Genomic DNA, 27,916 nt, shown 5'->3' on the forward strand with positions numbered 1-27,916 from the left:
TTCGGGGTTTGTCAGAGTCATTATTGTTCCGCATTTGGACTGTTTGCATCTGATCCCCCTACAAATATTCCATATATATACTTTAAAAAATAGTCTCTTAAATTCATCAGTATAGTCATTGAAATGATGTATTCGACTTATGCATAATTTTCCCATTTCGATATTTCAAGTTTATCATGAATATATATATATATATTAAAGAAAACTTTAATTAAATTCGATTCAAAACATCACATAGAGAACATAAACACATACAAACAAACAAAACAAGTGTGAACAATATACAGCAGGGGACAATGGAAAGAAGAAGACTAAATAAATACACACATATGTTGAAGGCATGGTATATCTTCAGTCTTAGTGGCTCTTGTGTCTTTAACATTTGGCAGAGACACAACACGGGCTCTTTTAGCTGGCCAGTGTGCAAGTACCATCTCCAATGGAGAGCTTTAACCGACTCACGCATCGTGACTATATTCGACGGCGTCGTCCGCGCTGCCGTGTGACGTCACAGGCGCGTCAGCGCCGGCGGCTACAGGCGCGCTCCGGCGCAGTCAGTGCAGCTGCAGGTGAGGAGCGTGCGGGACGTGCGCCGTTCGTCCGACCAAGCGGTTCGTTTCCTCGGGAATAGACGTAACACCACCACCCCCCTTCATCCCAACACCACCCACCCCCCCACCCCGGATCGACTCGGTTTTCTTTTTTCGCATGATCTACGATGCGACCCTCGCGTTGGCTCCTCGCCGCTTGCGCACTCCTCCTCTGCGCGCTCCGGCGGACCGGCGAGGCGCGGGCGGAGCGCCCGTGCACCGAGGTGAGGTGATGCCGCCGTCGGTAGCTTCTGTCTTCGTGGGGGGGGGGGGGGGCTCCGTGCTCGCATGGCCCCGTGTAACGAGGCTACGCGCGGATCGCTCCCCGGGAGTGACAGGGGTGGTGGGGGGTTAATCCGGTGACCATATCAAATGCGATTAAGAATTGATGACACACTTCCGGGATAGATCTGTGGTTATTCTAATGTCCAGGGAAAGATGAGGGGACTAGCCAGTCCGAACCCGGAGAGGGGAGGATAACCACGTCATTTAGTTTCTCCCCCCTGCAGATGAACGCAAGTAACATCATGGTGGAGCATGGGAAAAGACTGCTGGGTTGGGGGTTGTGTGTACGTGTGTGTGTGTGTGTGTGTGGGGGGGGGGTGGTGTGTGTGTACGTGTGTATGTATGTGTGTGTGTTGTTATTATTAACCTCTTCTGTGGTCTGGTTTGTGTTGAACTTCACCACTGAGAGCTGGGACCGTGTCTGTGTCTGCCTTATCAGTTTCCTACACGGACCAGCCTTTTCCTTCCCCCCCCCCCCCTGTCTCAGCTCAACACCTCCTCGGCCCAGCCTGCACGCCGGGCACATACACAACACACACACATACACAACACACATATAGAGCAGTTTGATTCTGGTCACCAACTGGCACATCCCCTGTTCTCACACGCACAGCGGGCTTGTTGTTGCTGCCTTGCATGCGTCTCATCTATGGGGTCTCGCTTTAACCCGCGTGCAGCAAGGTTCATACCCTGTTGGTGCCATTTGAGTCAAGTCCGTTGTGTTTGTAGGGTCCGATATCCCCCCACATGGCCTCCGGATGTGGGCCACGTCAGGCAATGATGCGGCACTGATGGCCTTCTTCTGGCCCTGACAAAATGGATGTGAGCCTGAAGTGGCCCACATGTATAATACCAAATATGGCCCAAATATGCCAAATCACATGTGGGCCTTTTTTTGTGTGGCAAAGAGGCGGTGCCCCCTGAAGTGGCCCGTGTGGTAAATGGTGAATATGGCCCAAATATGGGCCACCTTTGGCAAATATGTGGCACATGCGGCATTGCTATGGCTTGGTTCTGGCCCGGATCTGGCAAACGGGAGCGGGCGGCCCAAGTGCCCTCATCCCATGCGGTATGTGGGCCGGGTGAAAGTGTCGGGGGGGTGGGGGGTGGGACGGGTCCGGGCCACAGCAGTTTCGCTATGTGAGTCACAAATGAGAAATTTGCCTCGGCGGGCTTTACAGCAACACCGCTTCCTGTCCTTACACCCTCACATCGGATAAGGAACAACCCCCTAAAACAACCCCTCCAACAGGGAGGAAAACATAGGAAGAAAAGCTGAGGGAGAGCAGCAGAGGAGGGGTCTCTCTCCCGAGACGGACAACGTGCGATGGATGTCGTGTGTACCCAATTAACACGATACAGCACTGAAAGAGGATAGCAGGATTATAATGGAAGTATGAGCTATATGAAGAATATGATGAGGAGGATGCCGAGCAGTGTCCAGACGCCACTGGAACAGCCCAGGACCCGAGCCACGCGACCAGCATCCCCATGTAGGGGGGGGGGGGAATCCAGGATATCAAAAATAATATGGATTCATAGGATATATAACAAGAAAGTTGAACATTTGGTTTGGCATATATTTCATTCGGCTTAGTGCAATGCAAGCGGCGTTTCATTATATCTGGCACCGCATCCCTCGCGGGCGAAGCCACGAGACGGCCTCTCCGCAATGACCTCATGTGACTTCTAGCCTCAAAATTGCACCAAAAAATATATATATAATTGGAGCGATACGTCGGCGTATAGATAGTGATTCAGGCCTCGGTCCTCGTGTTTCATCGGCCCCTATGTATAATTTGCTGTGCCGTCATTGAATTGGTGTTGAATGAGGTGAACGAGGCCGCTGAAGTCTTCCCTCTGAACCGAGAGATTGCCCGAGGACACGTCCCACACGCTGCAGATCTAAGATGGGATTCGACGCTACGCGTAACATGACGCGGGAACCGTCATGAATTCTTGACTTGAATTATGCCGCAGTCATGATTTAAAGCTGAAATCTCGGCTACCCCCCCACCATCCCCATCTATCAGTTATTTTATCCATTTGGCTCATGGGGTCCAGCTGCGTAACGTTAGCTGGGGTCTCCAGCATGGTCGGAGACACCCTCCATCTAATGCTGTTGACATTTTTTTATGGGTAGGGGAAGAAAAAAAAACCCCCACCGGTGCAGCAGTGTTCCTACTCAAGAAGGAGAAAGGACTGAAACATGATGGCGATGTGGTGATGCTTCTGTTGGACAGCTACCAATTCTCCAATTAACGTTGCAGTAGAACAGTGTTTCCATATTGCTTTACATGGCTGACCTCAGATTTCCTGCGTTTGGGCCTAATCCGGGACACTTTTGGTACTTACGGCTCAGTTACGGCACTGGCGACTGTTGTGTGGGCCAGACGTGGCCCAAATTGTCATAAGCCGGGCCTGACTTGGGTTACAGCACATACCGTGTGGGCCAGGTGTGGCCCAATTGTGGCTGAGTTGAGGCAGCCACACTCACCCTGAGTCAACGCCGTCATTCGAGGCCAAATGTGGGCCTAAGATAACTGCAGATGTGGGCCATATTTGGGCCAAAGATTCTTTGCTGTCTGGGGAGGATGCCGTTTTCATAAAGGATGGGAACTATATGGGTGAACTGATGACACATAAGGAACAGATCAGGGGTGGGGGGGGGGTATGGGTTTCAGCTTTAATGCTCACTTCTCGTTTCGGCTCTGGGAACGGTGTTGACACACAATGTTGGCAATATGGTGGCCCAGTGGTTAGCACGGTCGCCTCACAGCCAGAAGGTCCTGGGTTCGGGTCCCGGGGTTGTCCAACCTTGGGGGGGTCGTCCTCTGTGTGGAGTTTGCATGTTCTCCCTGTGTCTGCGGTGAGTTTTCTCCGGGTGCTGCGGTTTCCCCCACCGTCAAAAAGACATGCAGGTTAGGGTTAGCACTCCTGTCTGTGCCCCTGAGCAAGGCACAGCAAGACGAACTGGGGGTGGTCCCCGGGCGCTGCACGGCGGCCGCCCACTGCTCCTAGCTACACAAGCTAGGATGGGTTACATGCAGAGAGTAATCTCCCCACAGGGGATTAATAAAGTATATCATCACACAATCAAATCCTCCTTTGAGTTAGTCATGGCAACATCCTTCGCTTCCACCCCCCCGACCTGCTTCACCTACCAACCGCTGCCTTTGCCTTGCTCCCCATCACCGTGGAGATGGAATGCTGTGTACATAGGGCGGATGAGTGGTTGTTGAGCGATAACAACAATAATGGGGCATGCACATTTTGCAGGCTGTTGGCTGCCAGAGGACGAAGCAGGATTCGGCACTTGCTGATAGGCCAGTGCAGCGATCCTGTTCACCGGGTCTACTCTGGCTTGCAAAACATTCGCACACAGAGCGAGATGACTGAGGGCTGGGATTTGGGTGGAGGCCTCTTGTGGTCTGATATTTACTGACCGGCCACTGGCCTACATTTGCTCTTTGTTAGGATTGTGTCGAGACTGATTTCTTATGCAGATGTGTGTGTGTGTGTCTGTATGCGTTTTGCAGACTGACTACTACTATGAGTACACAGAGTGTGACAGCACAGGATCGCGGTGGCGAGTAGCCATCCCCCAGATTCCAGGAGCATGCACCGGTCTACCAGAGCCAGTACACGGCACAGACTGCAGTAAGTTGTGTGTGTGTGTGCTTGTGTGTGTAACTTTGTGTGTGCCTCTCACCTTCTCATCTCCTTATCGGTGGCCTGGAATTTCCAACCACCACAGCCCGATTAACCCTGTTTGGCTCTTCCCCGGCCTACCACAGTCTAAAGCCACATGCCAATAACCTCAGAAGGAAAACAAAAAGCTGTCATATAACCACACCCTACCGGCGTACTTTACCACTCGTATTTTTGAAGGACTATGTGTTCTCTCACATAATTACATGTCTGTCATATGAGGCGATTGGATAACGCTGTCATTTTTATTCCTGAACAGATGAACAGCGCACCTCGCAACCTGTTAGGAAGTCTTGCAGGGTCAAACCCTCTATAACAGTGTTTCCCAACCCAGTCCTCAAGGAACCCCTATCCTGCAGATTTTCATTGTAACCCTGCATAGGTAGCTCTACTTGTACTTACTCAACCAATCATCTAACTGCACTTAATTATGCAAGGTGTGCAACATCTGACATAATTCATTGCTGATTGGTTGAATAACTACAAACAGGTAGCTATTCAGGGTTGCAAAGAAAATCTGCAGGATAGGGGGTCCTTGAGGACTGGGTTGGGAAACACTGCTCTATAATGTTCACTGCCCTCGAGTATTAGAAAACATTAGTTCAGATTAGGCAGCACGGCGGTGCAGAGGTTAGCGTGGTCGCCTCACAGCAAGAAGGTTCTGGGTTTGTCCAACCTTGGGGGGGGGGGGTCGTCCCGGGTCGTCCTCTATGTGGAGTTTGCATGTTCTCCCCGTGTCTGCGTGGGTTTCCTCCGGGTGCTCCGGTTTCCTCCCACAGTCCAAAGACATGTAGGTCAGGTGGATCGGCATTACTAAATTGTCCCTAGGTGTCAATGTGTGTGTGTGTGTCGGCCCTGTGTGATGGCCCGGTGGCTTGTCCAGGGTGTCTCCCCACCTGCTGACCAATGACCGCTGGGATAGGCTCCAGCATCCCTGAGAGCAGGAGAAGCGGTTCGGATAATGGATGGACGGATGGTTCAGATTAGCAGGATCATACGTCGTCACTGGGATGGATGCAGTTCTGCAAATAGGTGGGACATTCAACTTTTACATGCGTGGCCAGTGCTCGTGTCTTGCCACGGATCTTGCTTAGTAAGAGGCCCGTGAGGAAGTGTAAGTAGCTTTTGGCTTAGAGAGCTGTTTCCTTCTGTCTTTGTTTGCCAATGCGGGGGGGGGGGGTCCCTTTGTGACAGACCTACCAAAGAATGAGTAGCATTATTAGAAGCTGACTCATCCCCCATGGAGCCAGAGAGACACTTCACTTGTGTGGAAACAGCCTTATCTTGAACACTGTGACCACCCAAGTTCATTGTCCGTGAAACCTCTCAAAGAGCAGCGCGCTAGGCTTGCAAAGACGTACCCCGTTTTCCGAGCCATCCCGGTCGCTGCTCCACCCCCTCTGCTGATCCGGGGAGGGCTGCAGACTACCACATGCCCCCTCCCATACATGTGGAGTCGCCAGCAGCTTCTTTTCATTTGACATTGAGGAGTTTCGCCAGGGGGACGGAGCGCATGGGAGGATCACGCTACCCCCCCCCCCCCCCGACTGACCAGAGGAGGCGCTAGTGCAGCAACTCGGACACATACCCACACCCGGGTTCCCACCCGCAGACACGGCCAATTGTGTCTGCAGGGGATGCACGACCAAGCCGGAAGTAACACGGGGATTCGAACCGGCGATCCCTGTGTTTGTCGGCGACGGAATAGACCGCCACACCACCCGGACTCCAACGTATCCATTTGTTGAGAACATTCATAAACACATGCTAACGAACTGGGAGGGGGTCTGCAGAGAACATTAAGCAGGGTGCCTTTCTGAGTATAAAGTGACGTAATGGAAAATTGGTGCAAGTTATTTCTAATCGCGTCGCTGGTGTTAAGACAAAAGAAGAAGAAGAAGAGGCGAGTATTGCTCCAGTACTAGGACACACACCGTGATAATGGCACCAAGTTCTAATTCATAATGGATGAGCGTCTTGCTTTTCCTGTTGGGTTGAGTTTGCTGCCTATTCTTTGTTCAGAATACGTCAGAATGTCGCCGCATACCTCTGGGCTGCGAAGGCCCCTTCTCTCTATGTAGTCACCGACAGCCTCCAGGCCACATTCCTCAGGTAGCAGGTAAATTAGCAGCGCACCTTTCACCTCTCGTTGTCAGTTTTGTCTTTTCCGGTTTCCTTCTTCCTTGTAAAGTTCAGTAGAAAATTACCTATTGCTGTCGCAACAAATTCCATTGTTTGTGTAGTGTTTGGAAATAGGCTCTTTCAGTGGCGGCTGGTGCTAACAATTTTTTTTGGGAGGGGGGGCAGAATTGACCTTGGCACAGCACACCTGATAGCCGCTTTAATGTCCACACAGTCACAGAGTTATTAAGACGGACCGTGTAGCCTATAGATTGGATCAGTCTATAGGCTACGTTGTCCTTAATCACTCTGGTCAGTTCTGCCCCCCCAAAAATTGTTAGCACCAGCCGCCACTGGCTCTTCTTCTTCAGGCTTTGCACGTGCAATGAATTTTGAATGTTGCGAGTGACTGCTGATACCAGGTTAAGTCAGGTTAAACTAGATTAATGTACCGTGATAGTAAATAATATACAGTACGCTAGAACTCAAAAAAGTGACGCGTGAGAGACAAACGAGGAAAGGGGCCCACAGAGACTGCTTATGTATAAGGGCCCAAAATTTGGTGCTACGCCCCTGGAAGCACATATCCTCTTACAACCAGTGAGAGCAGTGAAGCACTGAGGGCCATCAGTGTATCAGTCATCCTGTCGGGTATGAGGAAACGCTGACACGGTCTGAAATATTTAGCCGATGGAGAGCATGGCGATATTGCGTCTGAATGGGAAACCTGCACGCACCCACATGCACACACAAACATTCACACTGTCAAACAGGATGGTATGATTAAGATCTTTGGCAACGTAACAAGGAATACAACAAAGGTTTGCGTGACCATGTGTCGAACACCGCCAAAGTATTATATTTACATGAGCGTTGGCTCTTTTTTTCTTTTCTTTTATCGTGCTAATGTGCCTCTTCCCATCCCTCTGTGCGTCCTGCCACTGTCTCCCAGCGTTTACGTGCGAGGCCGGGGAATTCCTGGAGATGTCGGCTCAGGAGTGCACCCAGTGTGCAGCGGGAAGCTATTCCCTCGGCAGCGGCATCCGCTTTGACCAGTGGGACTCCATGCCCGCGGGATTCAGTAGCCTGGCGACCCTCCTGGACAACAGTCCCCACGGCGACGACCGGCTCACCTGCAACAGGTAAGCGTTGGAGATGCTAAGAAATATTGCCGTCGCGGGCGAGAGAGCAGGAAGCTGTGTTGTGAGGAGTAATTTTGGACATGTGCCGAGCAGCTCCGCCTGGGTGCCTCTGGGCAACTACCTGGAGTCCAACAGGGATGAATGCACCGTCAGTCTCATCTACGCTGTCCACCTGAAGAAACAGGGCTCTGTCAGCTTTGAGTACCAGTACCTCGACAAAAACCTGCTCTTTGAGTTCTTTGTGAGTTTCGCTTATCCGTTATCTCCTTCATGCTTTGCTCAGAAATGCTGATCTTCAAGCGGGTCATCTTTCAGCGGAAGGGCACAGATTGTACGTTTCTGTGTTTATGCAGATCCAGAACGACCAGTGTCAGGCGATGGATCAGACTGCTAATGAGAAGTGGCTCAAGCTCACCAGTCACGGGGAGTGGGCTACTCACACGGTAGGCTATATATTATTCACGCAGTCCAGTCCACTCGAGAAGTAAGGGGGCCACTGGCCTCGTGAGTCTGATAAAGTGAATGTGTTGAGTCTCAGCTGCTGGATTTTGCCTGGTAAAATTTGGAAATCTCTCCTTTAGCATGTTGGTAGGTACAGAGGCAGGCAGGAGGGATGATTTGTCTCTAGTGTCTGTTCAGAGCCTGGGTAGGGTCATTTAACCACTGGATTTGCTTGTGTTAAGGGGAGGGGGCAAATAGCAAACAGTAGCTTTGGATTTGGGGAGAGGATTATCAGGCGGCACGGTGGCGCAGTGGTTAGTGCGGCCGCCTCACAGCAAGAAGGTTCTGGGTAGTCCAACCTTGGGGGTCGTCCCGGGTTGTCCTGTGTGGAGTCCAGGGTGTCTCACTGTCTGCCGCCCAATGACTGCTGGGATAGGCTCCAGCATCCCCGCAACCCTGAGAAGCAGGATAAGCGGTTTGGATAATGGGTGGATGGATGGATGATCAGTTCTTACTTGGCTTTCTTACACAGAAGTGCTTGGACAGCCGAATGTCTTCTATTTTAACTTCTTCTAGGCCTTGAATTACTCATGATTCTCCAATACAGCATGGTCTCTTGAACGTAATACAATTGTTATTGTGCACCCTCTGGTGTAAGGTTTAGGTAGTTCACGCTTTCTGTGACCAATTTTAGCCACTATTTAGGGGACAAAAAGCTAGGTTGATTTTAACTGGAGAGGTTTTATATGTAGAATAAAGTTCACCTCCAGTGGAAAACCCATCAGAAGCTACTGGAAGAACCCTGATGGTTTCCAACTGGAGGGAACCATTCAAACCACCAGGTTCCGGTTAGTTTTTGGACACTGATATTGATGGCTTACAATTAGAAATCATTAACCTGCTCCTGGTGGTTTCCTTTAGAGCCCAGCATGCCCTGGTTCCCTGTAGACATACCAGTACAGACGATTACGTACCATCCAAAACTGTTAAATTTCTCAGTAGAACCATTAAAGGCACCAGAAAATACTGTAATGGTTTCTGATGATTTCCCCCCCCCAGCAGGGACAGCCGAGGCAGCTCAGCGACGCTTTCTACATGGGTAACCTGTTTCTTGGCAGTTCAACCCAAGCCTGATCTGGTGCCAGTGCGGGTTAGATAAACAGGCTTTGGGACAAATTCGAGTGGTAAAGTCTAGATAATCTCTTTAAAGTGAGATTATGTGATCATTCTGATTGTAGTCTGGTTGTATGTGAGGGTCTAAGGACAGGATGTTGTGTTGCTGTAAAGCCCCCTGAGGCAAATTTGTAATTTGTGATATTGGGCTACACAAACAAGGTTAAGGGGTTAAGTATAGGAGTAGTAGCTTTCCTAGATGGCCTTTCGTGGCGTCCTAGACTGGTCTCCATACACCCCAGCATCATGTGAGGCGCAAAATATCACCTCTCCATGATGAATGACCGCCTGTGTGGTGAAGAGCCACACCCTCCTCATGGTACTCCTGTTAACGTTATCAGGAGACACCAGAGCAGAACACGGTGGATCTAGAGGAGTAAACCTCCATAATAACTCCTGCTGCTCCTATGGGTAGCAGTAGTCCTAGGTGCATTCGTCCATAGACTGATGTTATGGATCGGGGCACATCGTGGCTTTGCAGATGATCAATGCATCTTGACAATGGAAAGGTTCAAAATCTCCAGTTAGTGGAGAACCATAGAGCTGCATGTGGAGTAGCGCCCCATGCTTTAAACAAGCATGCACAACCGTGACCTTATAGGGGGTGTCCTGACGGACGACCTAGGTGTGGTGAGGAGGTATGCAAATAAAATTGACTTGACTAGTCGATTAAAATGGAAAAGTGGCACTGGCCAAACCTTCAGAACCTGATTTTGGTAGTGTTGGTAGACATATTGGCCTCTGGTCCGCCGCCCCCGCCTATGAAAAAAACTATGATAAAGTCCACTTGCTAGGAACTGGATATAATTGGACATGTTTGGATGAAGAATAGCGTAGCATAGAATTTGATCTGGAATTAAACTGGACAGCGAAAAACAAGGCCAAACTGCTGTCCCCAAGACAACGCCACATCAGATTTGACCGACCGCGTCTGAAACCGTCTGTTTTTTTCCAGGTAAATCTGAAATCTGGCACCAACATCCTTTACTGGAGGACAGGAGGAGTTTTGGTGGGGAGTAAAGCGGTGAAGCCTGTTCTGCTGAAGAACATCCAGATAGAGGGTCTGTCACAACTGCCCCCCCCCCTTTCTAAGGCCACCGCTACACTTTTTTCTGTTTTATACTTGCCATACTCTGTTCATATGTAAGCTGTATTGGTGAACTTTACTGGTATAGTCACAGAAAGCTGAATCAGTTCATCTGGACGTGACGTTTATTGAGAGAAACACTTCATCATTCATCTAAGAGACCTCTTCAGTCTCAACTGACTCCAGGTGTCCCCACCCTTATAATAATAATAATTAATAATCATTACATTTATATAGCACTTTTCTAGAAACAATAACACAATAAACAATACAGTTGCATGACGACTGAAACCAACGATCGGTTTCATATGCAAATTGCCGTGACCGTTAACTACGTTAACTAGAGTAACAAAGGCCGTGTGTACTATTCACAGAGGCTTGGGGAATGGTTGCAATCACAGCATTGTAAGATGGTGACAGAGGTACTCTCAGCCCCCCCCCCCCACTTCTCCCCAATCGTATCCGGCCAATTACCCCACTCTCCCGAGCCGTCCCCATCGCTGCTCCACCCCCTCTGCCGATCTGGGGAGGGCTGCAGACTACCACATGCCTCCTCCCATACATGTGGAGTCGCCAGCCGCTTCTTTTCACCTGACAGCGAGGAGTTTCACCAGGGGGACGTAGCGAGTGGGAGGATCACGCTATTCCCCCCCAGTTCCCCCTCAAAGGCACCTCGACCGACCACAGGAGGTGCTAGTGCAGCGACCAGGACACGTACCCGCGTCTGGCCAATTGTGTTTGCAGGGACGCCCGACCAAGCCGGAGGTAACGCGGGGATTCGAACTGGTGATCCCCGTGTTGATGGGTAACGGAATAGACCACCACGCCAACCCGGACACCCCATAGATGGCCTCTTTGACTCCTCGTTCAAACCAGCGTTCCTCCCCATCAAGGATGCGCACATCCTCATCCTTGAAAGAGTGGCCTCAGAGCACATCTGTCACCATCTTACGATCCTGTGCTTGCCACCCTTCCCCAGTCCTCTTGTGAACAGGACACACGACCACCGAAACGCTAGTTAAAGGTCACGCCCATATTTGCATATGAAACCGGTCGTGGGTTTCGGTCGTTAGGCCACTGTGTTGTTTATAAGGGTGGGGACACCTGCAGTCAGTTGAGACTGAAGAGGTCACTTACTGCATGGTACCGGCTCAACTCGACTCTACTCTGTTCGACTCGACTCGCTTTACTTTTTGGGATTTGGTTTTCCACTGCAGATGGTGTCCCCTCACGGCGAAGCCCCGCCGGTCATTTTATGGGCGTGTTGACTAGTTTTGTTTTTTTTGAAGATTTTATTTATATTTAAATAAATGTGCATATATTTATTTGTTTTGTTTTATTTATTTATTTATAGTGGTATTTTCATGGGGCGGCACGGTGGCGCAGTGGTTAGCTCGGTCGCCTCACAGCAAGAAGGTCCTGGGTCCGAGCCCCGGGGTAGTCCAGCCTCGGGGGTCGTCCCGGGTCGTCCTCTGTGTGGAGTTTGCATGTCCTCCCCGTGTCTGCATGGGTTTCCTCCGGGGGCTCCGGTTTCCTCCCACAGTCCAAAGACACGGAGGTCAGGCCACTCGCCCGTACTACATTGTCCCTAGGGCTGGCGGCCTGTCCAGGGTGTCTCCCCGCCTGTGGCCCAATGACTGCTGGGATAGGCTCCAGCATCCCCGCGACCCTGAGAGCAGGATAAGCGGTTCAGATAATGGATAGGTGGATGGATGGGTGGATGGATGGATGGATGGATGGATGGGCGGATGTTATTTTCATGTCACCTTTTTGTATCGGCTCAGTTTAGTTGGAACCTCGACGGAGGTGGTACCAAAAAAGTACCTGGCACCAGGTACTATCCCTAACTTTTGCCCAATGGAAAACCAAAAAAAGCGAGTTGAGCCGAGCCGAGCCGGTACGGTACCCTGCCGTGGAAAAGGGGTGTTAGACGAGTGAGGAAACGTATCCCTCAGTAAACGGTGTGTCCAGATCAGCTGATTCACCCTTCCTTTATTTTCCTACCTGGACTACTGAGCAGCATCAAGACATTTATCGATATCGTATTCGCACGTGTGGTTTGAAAAAGAGCTGTTTTTTCCCCGTCTTTGTGTTGTGAGGAAGCTGGTGCGAGTGGAATAAATATCTAATCTTTCTTTTCTCTGTTTTTCCCTGTAAATGTTCTCTCTTGGTCAGGCGTGGCGTACACATCGGAATGCTTCCCGTGTAAACCCGGGACTTTCAGTCGCGTCCCAGGCTCGTCTTCGTGTGACCCCTGCCCAAGAGACACCTACTCCGGCCACGGTGCCAGCTCCTGCACCCCTTGTAACACCACCGCTCAGTATGCACGTGGGTACACACACACACACACACACACACACTTGCTGGTTGTCCATCGTATCCGATGATGACCATCTTCTCCTATTTGTGAGTCCTTTGGTGGCTGAATAGACCGATCCTGGATGTACAGTTGTAGCTGCAGACCGGGCATGTAAAAGTGGTGCTGGGGGGGGGGGGCAGGCAGGGGGGGTAGCTTTGCTTTGTGAGCACGCCTCTTCGCACGCTTTTCTACACGGTGTTGTGTGCGCTGGTTTTCCATATACTTCACTCCCTGTGAGACGTGAGAGCGCCAGATGGTGGTGGCAGGAGGCAAGTTCCTCCAAAGAAGAGGGGTTGATCTGGCACCCTTTCAGTGTGGTCTTCATGTGGTCTTTGAACCGCTTCTTCTGCCCACCAGCAGTGCGTTGACCACGGTGTAGTTGGCCATAGAGGAATTTACGTGGGAGTCGTCGGCCAACACCTCTGGGTGCGGCACTCTGTCCTCCCATGTAATGCCGAGGATCCTCTGGAGACATCTCACATGGAAGGCCTCCAGGCTTCTGAGATGGTGGCTGTAGGTGGTCCACGCCTCACATCCAGAGTAGTGTGGAGATGCATACTGCTCTGTAAACAAGCACGTTGGTGTGGAGACTGAGGTTGTTGTTCTGGAAAACCTTTCTCCTTAGACGACCGGAAGATGCTGAGGCTTGTTTGAGGCGGTGCTGGATCTCATCGTCCATTGTGCAGGTGTCAGATAGTATGCTTCCCAGGTATCTGAAGGCAGCAACAGTGGCCAGCTGCTGCCCTTCTGCTGTGAAGGTTGTTGGGGGGCTTGGGAGGCCAGCAGTCATCAGACAGATTACCTCCTGTCTTCTGGGTGTTGATGATGAGTCCCGTTCTGCGGAGCGTCTCTGCTCGCTGGAGCAGCATGACGCCGCTGCAGTGCAGGTCTCTGAATCTGCATTATGTGTGCTGCTCGCGGAGACGCACAAAGCCAACGGGGGGAACGTTGAGAGATTGTCCTAGTTTAAACCAGGCTTGTGAAACTTGGGCTGTTTGTGAGCAGTAATTCCTGTCCCTCCCTCAGGAGATGCTCACTTCTCTAATTTGGTCGACGACCCACTGTTTTTGTGCGTTGACTTTATTAAAGGGGGCGGCACGGTGGCGCAGTGGTTGGCACGGTCGCCTCACAGCGAGAAGGTTCTGGGTCCGAGCCCCAGGGTAGTGCAACCTTGGGGGTTGTCCCGGGTCGTCCTCTGTGTGGGTTTCCTACCACAGTCCAAAGACATGTAGGTCAGGTGAATCGGCCATACTAGATTGTCCCTAGGTGTGTGTGTTTGTGTGTCGGCCCTGTGTGTTGGCCCGGCGGCCTGTCCAGGGTGTCCCCCGCCTGCCGCCCAATGACTGCTGGGATAGGCTCCAGCACCTCCGCCACCCTGAGAGCAGGAGAAGCAGTTCAGATGATGGATGGATGGATGGATGATATTAGGAATTTGCCTTCTAATGTCTTGAGGTTCAGAAAGATGATGTTTTATTATTTATTATTTTTCTATGCACTTAGAATGTGTTCTCTTTAACTTTTTTAATTTGATTTTTTTTGGGGGGGGTTCCCCTTTTTCTCCCCAATTGTACTTGGCCAATTACCCCACTCTTCCGAGCTGTCCCGGTCGCTGCTCCACCCCCTCTGCTGATCCGGGGCGGGCTGCAGACTACCACATGCCTCCTCCCATACATGTGGAGTCGCCGGCCACTTCTTTTCACCTGGCAGTGAAAAATTTCACCAGGGGGACGTAGCCCCCCCCAGTTCCCCCTCTCCCTCGAACAGGTGCCCCAACTGACCAGAAGAGGCGCTAGTGCAGTGACCAGGACACATACCCACATCCGACTTCCCCCCCGCGGACCCGACCAATTGTGTCTGTAGGGACGCCCAACCAAGCTGGAGGTAACACAGGGATTCGAACCAGTGACCCCCATGTTGGCAGACAACGGAATAGATCCCTACACTACCCGGACGCCCTGATTTGATTTTTTTCCATGCAGAACAGTCCCACTAGTGGATCAAGATCAACAGAAAATACCGGTCCTCCCGAATCAGATGATGCAGACAAAACAAAAATGAGCCTCCACACACTCAAATCTGTGCAAGAATTGTTAAATTGTCTCCGTTGCTGATGTGTGTGTTTTTTTTCCTTCTGTTTGTCCTCCTGATGTCTCTCTGTCACCATTCATACCCCATAGCGGAGGGATCGGGCATCTGTAAAGTGAGACCCCCGTGTTCCAGAAAGGACTATTTCCAGATCCACACAGCTTGCGACAGCGATGGCAAGGTGAGAGCAGGGTACCTGAAAACACTCGCTGGTCTGCTGCCAGAGGAGGCGCAGCTGCCTGTGGTTTGCTGCTGTACCCTCAGAGCTGTTCTGCGATTTGGGTTTCTGCCCTGACCTCTCGCCGCCCGCAATTTGCGTTCTTGCAGACGCAGGTCATTTATAAGTGGGTCGAACCCAAGATTTGTTTGGAGGGTGTCATCGGGGCCGAGACGCTGCCCCCCAGTGGAGAACGGGAGCCCTGCCCCCCCTGTAACCCAGGTTTCTATAACAATGACACGGCCACCTGCTCGCCCTGCCCACCCGGTACCTATTCTGATGGAATCAAAGGTATTCAGCACTCTCTCTCTCTCTCTCTCTCTCTTAATACATATGTGCATTTGAAAACCTGATTTCCCTGATTTGCATAAAACTGGAAACAAGTATTTGAGTGCTCAGCACCTTAATTGGTGCACACACACACACACACGTATATATATATCTTGTACTACTACTACCACTACTACTACTACTACTACTACTTTCTGCTGCTCCCGTTAGGGGGCGCCACAGCAGATCATCAGTTTCCATCTCTTCCTGTCCTCTGCATCTTCCTCTGTCACACCAGCCACCTGCATGTCCTCCCTCACCACATCCATAAACCTCCTCTTTGGCCTTCCTCTTCTCCTCTTCCCTGGCAGCTCCATATTCAGCATCCTTCTCCCAATATACCCAGCATCTCTCCTCCACACATGTCCACACCATCTCCATCTTGTCTCTCTTGCTTTGTCTCCAAACCGTCCAACCTGAGCTGTCCCTCTAATATACTCGTTCCTAATCCTGTCCTTCTTCGTCACTCCCAATGAAAATCTTATCATCTTCATCTCTGCCACCTCCAGCTCCACCTCCTGTCTTTTCATCAGTGCCACTGTCTCCAAACCATACAACATAGCTGGTCTCACAACCATCTTGTAAACCTTCCCTTTAACCCTTCTGTCACAAATCACTCCTGACACTCTTCTCCACCCACTCCACCCTGCCTGCACCCTCTTCTTCACCTCTCTTCCGCACTCCCCGTTACTTTGGACAGTTGACCCCAAGTATTTAAACTCATCCACCTTCGTCATCTCCGCTCCTTGCATCCCCACCATTCTACTGTCCTCCCTCTTATTCATGCATAGATATTCTGTCTTGCTCCTACTGACTTTCCTCCCTCCAGTGGAGAGAACGGATCCACAGCTTATGCAAATGCAAATGAAATAAGGTAATAACTATTAGCCGGGTTAGCTGCTCTACTCCAGCGGCTCTCACAGTGCTGGACTGGGCTGGTAAACATCAAGATGCTAGATTTTGTTATTGTTATGTTGTGCTTTGTCTTAACGCTGGACTCACATATGATTAATCCTGAAGCTGCTTATGATGGATCAGTTTGATATTGGGTATCTTACACAGAACGGTTAATCCGTCAGTTTGTTAGCACTATCTCCGCACCTCACACAGCTGGACAAGTTGCCATTGTATGCATGTGCTGGAATTGTAACTCTTAATAACCCTGTTAGAATTAATTCAACATATTTATTTACGATTGTGTGTAGAAATGGTTTGTTAGTATTTATCAATATCTTAATTCTTTAATCAGTTTTATATATATATGTGTAATGATCAGGGATGACTAGACTCGCTAGCCCTTGGCTAATGGGTCGGAGCCTTTAGTTGACTTGTTAACGCAGTCGTCCGGGGTGTGGGAGACCCGGGTTCGCGTCCCGACTGTGGCGGTTCCCGGCTGAATTCGCCACATTGGCGTCAGAAGTGGGACGGTGAGACCGCGAGGCCATCGGAAGCGCGTGCACCCAGAGGCGGGAGGGAGCTGATATGCTGAAGCGCGGGGACGCGCATCCCGAAGGAGGGAGGTAGTTTAGTCGACCGGTTAACGTGGTTGTATCCCACTTCTGACACCAATGTAGTGAATTCGGGGGGTAGCTGGGAACCACCGCATGTAACAAATTCGGGGGGTAGCTGGGAACCGCCGCATCTGGGACACGAACCCGGGTCTCCTGCACCACGGGCAACTACGTTAACCAATCGACTAAAGGGTCCAACCCGTTAGCCAAGGGCTAGTGAGTCTAATTATCCATGGTTGTTACATATTTATATAGTGTGCACATATATATATAATATGGCAAGCACACAGACCATTTTTGAATACTAACATTCTGAGCGAGTACTTAAGCACTCGTACCCATCCCTATTTCCTACTTTGTTCCTGTTCTTCTGGGCCTTTGCTTCTCTTTCTGATTGTGACTTTTTACTTTTTTATAAAAGTACATGAAAATCAGTCATGTCTGAGAGCTGCGTTTGATTCTGTCTGTCCCTAGCATGCACGAGATGTCCGGCAGGTACAGAGCCTTCCCTGGGTTACAAGTATAAGTGGTGGAATGTTCTTCCTGCCAACATAGAGACTTCCTGCTTTAATGTGGGCAATTCCAAATGTGACAACATGAATGGTAGGCAACGTTGCAGGCGACAGGCCACTGTGTGTAGACCTTGTCGTGCAACATGTTCCCCTGTGTAACTGTTTGAATGAACGAATGAATGAATGATTTATGTCGGTCAAACATCATCGTACATATTTACATCTAACTCAACAAAACTCAAACAATCAATGACCGAAAAGGAACAGGCTGAAGCCCAGGGCTTGTTGTTGCCTGTCCTATACAGTAGTTAAATTAACCTAGAATATCAGAGTTACAAAAGGAATAAATTTGTGCTAAGTTGTAATTTTTAATCATTTCACATTTTGAAGATTTTCTGAAACGCAACAGCGAGCTACACAATTTCAACTCATCATTAAGACCATTCCATAGCTTCACTCCCAATACTGAAACCCATCTATATGTTACGTTGGTTTTCATGTTTCAAAAATACACAACCCTCTTAAATTATAGTTTCCTTCTCTTAATTTAAAAAGTTGTTGGATGCAAACACAAAGGCTTTTACTTCCAGCTCGAAAAAGTATTTCCAATGTTTTTAAATACACAATATCTAAGAATTATATGGTGCAGAACCATATAAATAATGGATTAGTACATTCACAGTAACAAGCTTTATTTCTTATTCTAATAGCTCTTTTCTGATGTTTAATTATAAGTTCTATATTTGTTTTATAAACATTTTCCCAAACCTCAACACAGTATGACAGATATGGCATTATCACTGAACAACACAATATATGCAAACATTTCCTATTCAGCAGTTACCTTGTTTTGTAAAGAATAGCAATGGATTTAGATAATTTCCATTTAATATATTCTATATGTCGCTTCCAACAGAGTTTATGATCTATAATCAATCCCAAGAATTTTGTTTCAAATACTCTCAATTTCAACTCCACTTAACTTCAGTTTTATTTCACAATTAACCCTAAAACCACCGAACACCATACATTTTGTTTTCTTTTCATTTAGTGGTAACTTATTAATATATCAAACCATATTTTAAACATTCTCAATCCCCTTTCTACTGTTTCAATAATACGTTCATGTCCTCCCCAGAACAAATAAATTTGTATCATCAGCAAACGTAACAAATTTCAACATATTAGATACCATAGAAATATCATTTAAATAAAGTATAAACAACTTAGTTCCCGATACTGAACCTTGTGGAACACCACAAGTTACTCTTTCCTACTGTGATGGGCGAATGTGAATCCAGGATATGTTCCTTGAATGTGCATATATTTATTTTGCTAATGTGTGGTTTTGGTTACCTCCTTAAGGATGGGAGGTGGCAGGAGATCATATCCAGACTGGAGCGGGGCACTCGGATAATGATTACCTGATCCTCATTATCCATATTCCTGGCTTTAAGTGAGCGGAGTCTTATTTTGCATTACTTTTCATTCATTCTCTGAACCATCTTTTCTCCCTATCCGTCTTGTTCTTAACCTCTTTTGTGTTCACCATCAGGCTTCCTACATCAATGTCTAGTAATTCCGGGACAGAGTTTGGCCGCATCACCTTCGAATTTGAGATGGTGTGCAAGACTGACTGTGAACTCTACTTCATGATGGTGAGAAGAGAAACCCCTTGATTATTTGATTTAGACAGCGGGAAGAGAACATTTACTGTCTACCATGGATTAGATCTTTCATTTTGGATACATGCTCGTTGTGTGTTATGAAAATGGTTTAAAAAGACTTGACATCATTTTTTTTTTTTTAGGATGTAAATAGAAAGAGTACGACGGTGGTGGAGTTGTGGGAGGGCAGTAAGACGAGGCAGTCCTACACGCATGTCATGAACAAGAACGCCTCTGTGTCATACACGTGGGCTTTCCAGAGGACCAACCGATCCTCAGATGTGAGCGTCACACACTCATCATCATCATCATCCGCATCATCGTCATCCTAACTGTACCCATTCATCTCCTCCTCCCTCTCAGGTGCGTCACTATGTACATGATGTTGCTCGTATCTACTCCATCTCGGTGAGTAATGCGGTGGATGGGGTGTCATCTGAGTGCCGGCCTTGTGCTCTCAGCACCCAGCCCTCCAGCTCCCTGTGTGTGCCATGTTCACCCGGACGCTACATAGATACACACACCAGCCAGTGCACAGAGTGTCCAGCCAACACACTCCTGGCTTCTCACGACACTTTGGGCCCAGACGCCTGCCGTCCCTGTGGTCCTGCCAGCAAGAGCAACAAGGTAGGCTGTTGTCTATCGAATGTATTTTAGTGAGGGTTTTTTTTGTTGGTCTAAAAGCTCAATATTTTACATAAAAATTGAACTGATCCCTCATTTTATTAAGTAGGGGCTGTTCAATTAAACAAACCCACACATATGTAGAAAGTGCGGCGGCACGGTGGCGAAGCGGTTAGCGCGGTCGCCTCACAGCAAGAAGGTCCTGGGTTCGAGCCCCGGGGTCGTCCAACCTCGGGGGTCGTCCCGGGTCGTCCTCTGTGTGGAGTTTGCATGTTCTCCCCGTGTCTGCGTGGGTTTCCTCCGGGGGCTCCGGTTTCCTCCCACAGTCCAAAGCCATGTAGGTCAGGTGAATCCCCTGTACTGAATTGTCCCTAGGTGTGAATGTATGTGTGTGTGTGTGTGTGTGAGAGAGAGTCGGGCCTGTGATGGTCTGGCGGCCTGTCCAGCATCCCTGAGAGCAGGGTAAGAGGTTTGGATAATGGATGGCTGGATGGATTTTTAGAAAAAATTTTTTTCCAAGTAATGTAAAACCTGAAGTTCGGTAGTTTTAGTAGAGCGAAGTATCTCACCACTAAATGACCAAGCAGAAATGACTATTTATCTGACCATGCCGCAGCAGCAATGGAGTTACACAAAACCATATATTTGCGTTTGTTTATTTATTTCCAGGAGCACAGTTTATGCTTCAGTGACTGTCACTTTACCCACACCGAGGGAAACGTGACTCTGAGTTTTGACTTTGGCCTCCTGGGCTCAGTGGGGTCACTGATGAATGGACCGAGTTTTACCTCCAAAGGAACCAAATATTTCCACCAGTTCAACATCAGCCTGTGCGGGGGAGAAGTATGTAGGAATGCATGCGCACAGAAAATGCTTTGCTTTAAAAAAAAAAAAACCCTTCCGGTTCACGTCTACGTAGTCCTTTCTCTGCTCGTCTCCCCTCGCAGGGCCACATGGCGGTGTGTGCAGACAACGTGACCGATCTGTCCGACTCCCAGAGAGAGAAGGGAGAAGCAGCCAATGCTGTGAAAACCTTTATCTGTCAATCCACAATAATCCCAGCTAACGGACAGGGCTTCCACACGGCGCTCTCCTCTCAGTCTATCGACCTTGCAGACACATTTGTTGGTAAGTGACTCTCTGTCGCTCTGACGTCACGCGGATGATGTCAAAAACGATGACGACTGATGATGGATGTGAGGGCAATCTGACTGCGACATCTGCAAGGCTCGGCGTTTCCGGTTCTTATTTTTCAAAGCCATCCAGCATGCCGAATTGTGCCACAAGAGGGCGCTGTTACATAACCTCGCATGAACAGGAACAACTTTTGGATCCGTGGAAACGTAAAATCCGGGGGAAAATCAGTTTAAACAGATCTGCCCCTTTTAAAAAATCTGTGTATTTTTTGGCTAAAATCGGTAAAAACCGAAAACGCTGAGCTTTGGACATCTGTCACCATCAGTCTATTGGCGACTCGGTGGCGCAGTGGTTAGTGCAGTTGCCTCACAGCAAGAAGGTTCTGGGTTCGAACCCCGGGGTAGTTCAACCTTGGGGGTCGCCCCGGGTCGTCCTCTGTGTGGAGTTTGCATGTTCTCCCCGTGTCTGCGTGGGTTTCCTCCGGGGGCTCTGGTTTCCTCCCACAGTCCAAAGACACATAGGTCAGGTGAATCGTTCATTCATTCATCTTCAGCCGCCTCTCCGGGGTCGGGTCGCAGTGGCAGCAAGCTAAGTAGGGCACTCCAGACATCCCTCTCCCCAGCAACGCCCTCCAGCTCCTCCTGGGGGATCCCAAGGAGTTCCCAGGCCAGATTGGACATGTAGTCCCTCCAGCGAGTTCTGGGTCTACCCCGAGGTCTCCTCACAGTTGGCCGTGCCTGCAAAACCTCCGAAGGAAGGCGCCCAGGAGGCATCCTGATCAGATGCCTGATCCACAAATTGCCCCTAGGTGTGAATGTGTGGGTGTGTGTTGGCCCTATGATGACCTGGCGGCCTGTCCAGGGTGTCTCCCCGCCTGCTGCCCGATGGCTGCTGGGATAGGCTCCAGCATCCCCGCGACTCCGATTGGGGTAAGCGGCTTAGATAATGGACGGATGGATGACTCTCTTTAGTGGTTCTCTTTTATCAACATCTTTCTACCAAACCGGAGAAACTTGTGTTTGTCCAGTGTTCATATTCTGTTGTCATATTCACCTGACCTGACCCCACACACACTTTCGAGGGCATACTCCAAAGAGCAACAATCTTTCTTCGAGTTATTACAGTATTGCATGTCATTAACAGGAGCAACGGTTGACAGTACACTTGAGGGGATCAGAGCAAGCCCAGAGCTGTTCCCCAAGACCTCCAAGAAAGTCCCCGATGTCCACTTCTACTACCGGTACTTCTCACGTTTCATGCATGTTTCAAGGTCAAAGAAATATAAATACTCGGCGGTGTTGTCTGATGCGCGTTGTGTCTCTGGGTCTGGTAAGTTCCCTGGCGGCGACGTCGTCGTGCGAGGCGGGGCGCAGCGCAGTGGTGACTCTCCGCTGTAACCCAGAGAGGAGCAGCAAAGGAGAACTTGCCGTTCCCAGGTACCATGGCTGCGGTTGTACCACTTTTCCCCTAATCGTTTCTTCTGACGTGTCAGTTTGCCATGTAAATGTTCACTGGGTTTGTAACCTTACTTGAAAACATCGTTCGTGCGTATGGTGGTGTAACGGCGGTCTTGTGTTTGGCTGTTACAGTCAGTGTACTGCAGGAACATGCGACGGCTGCACCTTCCACTTCCTGTGGGAGGGTTCAGGAGCATGTCCCACGTGCACCGAGAGAGACTACCATCAGATAGAGGGAGCTTGCAAGGGGGGAAACCAGGTATGCATTGCACACCAGTGGCGGCTGGCCAGTACGGGGCGCTGGGGCACCGCCCCCTTCAAACATCAAGAGAGGAAAATCTACTTAAACATGTTAAATATAATTTAGTGGTATAATGCAAATAATGGTGAAATAAAAGTGTTTTCAGTCTGTGAGCGTCTGTCAGCAGCATTACATATTGGTTCCAATGGTATTTGGTTGGTTTCTGTCTGAATACATATACTTCCTGTCTGAATACATATACTTCCTGGTTGAGCGGCGCCGGCCAAATGATACCTTATGTAAGCCCTCAAACTTGTGGCGAGCGGGTGACCTGAGGCTGCTGTCTGATTGGCTTTGTCGTGGCAGTTATTTCGTTCCGCTCTGACATCACATGAGGAATGAGACAGAGTCTCTTCCAGTACTGTCACACGATTTTAATATACGTTCAGTGAACAGACGCATCCAAGCCCCTGGGCGCCGATCAATACAGTACAGTCTCTCTTATAGGCAGTTGTGTGTTCTTCCCCTCCTTATCTCACGTCTTCCAGCTCTCATCTGCTAAGGCCACTTCTGAGATTAGTGTGTACACACTTGCTACACTCAGTGAGTCTCCCATACAGCCAACAGTTAACAACAGGCCCTTATTTGTGCACCTGGAGAAGACCACGTTATAAGACCACCTTTGTTCTGTTACACATGGACTTTAAGCGTCTATTTAAGCAATGTGAGGTCAGGGTGAAAGATTAAAAGTAAGCAAACATCAAATATGAATTGCCCTCAACAGTTTCTTCAGATTTTCCAGGGGGCGCAGTTCTGTGCTGCCCCAGACACTCCCACTTTTATCGGCAGGGAATTGGTATTTTTTTCAAATGTTTTTCGATCTAATGTGATTGGACAACTCTCGTGGCTGTCAATCATGTTCACACCCACCACCACGCCTCGTCTCGACTGTCAGTCATCCACCGTCTACCAACCCTGATAAACTCTGTAGGCTACTTTGTCCTTCTTAATAACTCTGTGACTGTGTGGACACTAAAGCAGCTGTCAGGTGTGCTGCGCCAAGCTAACCCCCCCCCCCCAAACATTTTTAGCACCAGCCGCCACTGATGCATACACATGTCATTTATGGATATTTGTGTGTGATGAACCTTTTTGCCGTATTGAGCTATCAAATGTTCATATTGTGTGTGTGTGTGTGTGTCTTCAGGACTTGCTATATGTTTGGAATGAACAAAAGCTGTGTGTGGGAGGGGTGCCCTTACCTGAGAAGAGGACCTTGCCGTGCGAGAGCATGGATTTCTGGATACGGTTGGGTGCAGGGCTGGGGGCGTTCTTTGCAGTGCTGCTCATCTCCTTAACCTGCTACTTCTGGGAGAAGAACAAGAGGTATTAGAGGAACAGCAGCCTTCCTTTTTTTTTTTTTATCCCTCCCTCCCTCCCTCATGCATTTGCATTTTCTAATTTCCTCCCTTGTCCTGACGATTACGTTTTCCCGTTCCTCATCTCATTGTTAATCTCTCCGCCTCCGTTTGTCCTCCTGCTGTGTTTTCTTACGATGCCGATTCCTCCCCCGGGTCTCCCTGCCAGGCTGGAGTATAGGTACTCGCGACTGGTGATGTCTGCCAATAAGGAGTGCGAGATGCCAGGAGCTGACAGCTGCGCCGTCATGGAGGGGGAGGAGTACGAGGGAGAAATGGAAGACGAAGTGGTGTACACGAAGCCCTCTCTGTTGGGCAAACTCAAAGCCATAGCGTCGAAGGTGAGAGTCAAGTCATGTGCCATTATAACAACCTAACACTACACCCAGGGATTTCACTGTAACGTCCTCGAAGAGTTAAGAGCTCAGGGGGTGTCCGGGCAGTGTAGCGGTCTATTCTATTGCCTACCAACATGGGGATCGCCGGTTCGAATCCCCGTGTTACCGCCGGCTTGGTCAGGCGTCTCTACAGACACAATTGGCCGTGTCTGCGGGTGGGAAGCCGGATGTGGGTGTGTGTCCTGGTCACTGCACTAGCGCCTCCTCTGGTCAGTCGGGGTGCCTGTTTGGGGGGGGAGAGGGAACTGGGGGGGAATAGCGTGATCCTCCCACACGCTACGTCCCCCTGGCGAAACGCCTCACTGTCAGGAGAAAAGAAGCAGCTGGCGACTCCACACGTATCGGAGGAGACAAGTGGTAGTCTGCAGCCCTCCCCGGATCAGCAGAGGGGGCGGAGCAACAACTGGGACACCTCGGGAGAGTGGGGTAATTGGCTGGGTACAATTTGGGAGAACCTTCTCCAATACATGTGGCGTCGCCAGCCACTTCCTTTCACCTGACAGTGAGGAGTTTCACCAGGGGGACGTAGTGTGTGGGAGGATCACACTATCCTATCACACTATCCACTACACCGACCGACTGACCAGAGGAGGCGCCAGTGCAGCGACCAGGACACATATCCACATCTGGCTTCCCACCCACAGACACGGCCAATTGTGTCTGTAGGGACGCCTGACCAAGCCGGAGGTAACATGGGGATTTGAACCGGCGGTCCCCATGTTGGTAGGCAACGGAATAGACCGCTACACTACCCGGATGCCCCCGAGCTTTTGCAGTGTTAAGTTGGAGCGAAAACCCCAAATAGACATGGCTCTCCATGTCACGTGATGGGGTTCCACTGTTTTAATGCAATCAAATAGCACCTTGTTGGTACGTTAAGTGTGTTGTTTCTTGTTAGTACGTTAAGTGTGTTATTTCTTGTTGGTACGTTAAGTGTGTTATTTCTTGTTAGTACGTTAAGTGTGTTATTTCTTGTTGGTATGTTAAGTGTGTTATTTCTTGTTAGTACGTTAAGTATGTTATTTCTTGTTAGCACGTTAAGTGTGTTATTTCTTGTTGGTATGTTAAGTGTGTTATTTCTTGTTGGTATGTTAAGTGTGTTATTTCTTGTTAGTACGTTAAGTGTGTTATTTCTTGTTAGTACGTTAAGTGTGTTATTTCTTGTTGGTACGTTAAGTGTGTTGTTTGTTGTTGGTACGTTAAGTGTGTTATTTGTTGTTGGTACGTTAAGTGTGTTATTTGTTGTTGGTACGTTAAGTGTGTTATTTCTTGTTAGTACGTTAAGTGTGTTATTTCTTGTTAGTACGTTAAGTGTGTTGTTTGTTGTTGGTACGTTAAGTGTGTTATTTGTTGTTGGTACGTTAAGTGTGTTATTTCTTGTTAGTATGTTAAGTGTGTTATTTCTTGTTGGTACATTAAGTGTGTTGTTTCTTGTTGGTACATTAAGTGTGTTGTTTCTTGTTGGTACGTTAAGTGTGTTGTTTGTTGTTAGTACGTTAAGTGTGTTGTTTGTTGTTGGTACGTTAAGTGTGTTATTTCTTGTTAGTATGTTAAGTGTGTTATTTCTTGTTGGTACATTAAGTGTGTTGTTTCTTGTTGGTACATTAAGTGTGTTGTTTCTTGTTGGTACATTAAGTGTGTTGTTTCTTGTTGGTACATTAAGTGTGTTGTTTATTGTTGGTACATTAAGTGTGTTATTTCTTGTTGGTATGTTAAGTGTGTTATTTGTTGTTAGTACGTTAAGTGTGTTATTTCTTGTTGGTACGTTAAGTGTGTTATTTGTTGTTGGTACGTTAGTGTGTTATTTCTTGTTGGTATGTTAGTGTGTTATTTCTTGTTGGTATGTTGAGTGTGTTATTTCTTGTTGATATGTTAAGTGTGTTATTTCTTGTTGATATGTTAAGTGTGTTATTTCTTGTTAGTATGTTAAGTGTGTTATTTCTTGTTGGCATGTTAAGTGTGTTATTTCTTGTTGGTACATTAAGTGTGTTGTTTCTTGTTGGTATATTAAGTGTGTTGTTTCTTGTTGGTACATTAAGTGTGTTGTTTCTTGTTGGTACATTAAGTGTGTTGTTTATTGTTGGTACATTAAGTGTGTTATTTCTTGTTGGTATGTTAAGTGTGTTATTTCTTGTTAGTACGTTAAGTGTGTTGTTTCTTGTTGGTACATTAAGTGTGTTGTTTATTGTTGGTACATTAAGTGTGTTATTTCTTGTTGGTATGTTAAGTGTGTTATTTCTTGTTGGTACGTTAAGTGTGTTATTTGTTGTTGGTACGTTAGTGTGTTATTTCTTGTTGGTATGTTAGTGTGTTATTTCTTGTTGGTATGTTGAGTGTGTTATTTCTTGTTGATATGTTAAGTGTGTTATTTCTTGTTGATATGTTAAGTGTGTTATTTCTTATCGTTTTACTGACTACACATCTCCGGTCCTAGAGAAACGGAGACAGCTATGAGAACGTGCAGCTGAACTCCTCTCATCCGAAGGCGTTGGTCTGGAGTTAAAGAGCGAGGCAGCAGCGGATAAGGAGAGAAGGGAGGAGTCAAGCCCCGGAGAGACTTGCCTGTGAAGGATCCCTTTAACGAATCTCCCCCTTTACGAGCTTTGGAACCTGTAAAACTCCGTTTGAGTGTATGTTTACACAGGTTCAAAGAAGTCGCCCCCCGCACAGTGGCCTTAAAGCTCGGTGCTCGAGAGCAGTCCAACTAAACGCGTAGTGCCGCGGAGGTGAGTGCGGGTGGTGTGCAAGAGACTATCTGGCGATACGCCGATTTAAACTGATGTCAGAAAGGGTTTTGCAAAAAGCTCAGGTAAAGAAGAGGACCTATTTCAGATGTTTGCGTTTGTATTTATTTCATTCCCTGTTGTCTCTCGATACCGTTTGAGACGGGTAGCTGTTATCGCCACTTATTCTGTAATCAGGATCATCAGTGTCAAATCGAGCCACTGTGCAACCCTCCCGCAGACACACACACACACAAGCACAGTGGTGTCATCTGGCTGTATTAAGTCTGTATGTCCTCACCTATTTGCTAAATGATTGAGTTATGATGATAAGGGAGGTGTTCTGCTGCCCAGCTGAGGACGAATATGTCGGGGTGAGATAGCAATGTTCAGCGTTTTGTCTAAATCAAATATAAATAAAATGAGTTTGTCTACTTGTGGACAGAGTCTGATTTTCTCCTTTGTCTTCCCTCAAATTTCTAAAGACGTTAGACCTTTCCCATAGAAATCAATTGTCCCTCGGCTTTATTCTAATCCAAGCTATAATTCATGTCCTCTTGTTGAATGCAGGGGAAGGCTGAGAAATATTTTAAGAGACCCTCATTCTGTTTTTGACCTTGACCTCTCACTGGTATTTTTTAAAAACATTTATCTTATTAACATATTTTTGGTGGGTGTCGGACTCCA

The 27,916-nt window shown here is 48.4% G+C and overlaps 1 protein-coding gene across 1 annotated transcript; it reads left to right on the forward strand.

Annotated features, from left to right (window-relative positions):
* The first annotated feature begins 697 nt into the window (after nt 1–697).
* On the forward strand, nt 698–27,668 carry elapor2a (endosome-lysosome associated apoptosis and autophagy regulator family member 2a). The gene is made up of 22 exons (XM_056281153.1): nt 698–814; nt 4,415–4,535; nt 7,660–7,849; nt 7,943–8,090; nt 8,203–8,292; nt 10,419–10,524; nt 12,726–12,878; nt 15,087–15,175; nt 15,322–15,502; nt 17,527–17,655; nt 18,930–19,020; nt 19,120–19,222; nt 19,375–19,512; nt 19,595–19,858; nt 20,525–20,698; nt 20,803–20,983; nt 22,136–22,232; nt 22,327–22,428; nt 22,582–22,708; nt 23,898–24,076; nt 24,278–24,449; nt 26,941–27,668. The coding sequence occupies exons 1-22, from the start codon at nt 719–721 to the stop codon at nt 27,007–27,009; spliced, it is 3,000 nt and encodes a 999-aa protein (XP_056137128.1). The 5' UTR covers nt 698–718; the 3' UTR covers nt 27,010–27,668.
* The last annotated feature ends 248 nt before the right edge of the window (nt 27,669–27,916 follow it).

This window comes from Lampris incognitus, chromosome 6 (assembly GCF_029633865.1).
Source record: "Lampris incognitus isolate fLamInc1 chromosome 6, fLamInc1.hap2, whole genome shotgun sequence".
Classification (NCBI taxonomy): Eukaryota; Metazoa; Chordata; class Actinopteri; order Lampriformes; family Lampridae; genus Lampris; species Lampris incognitus.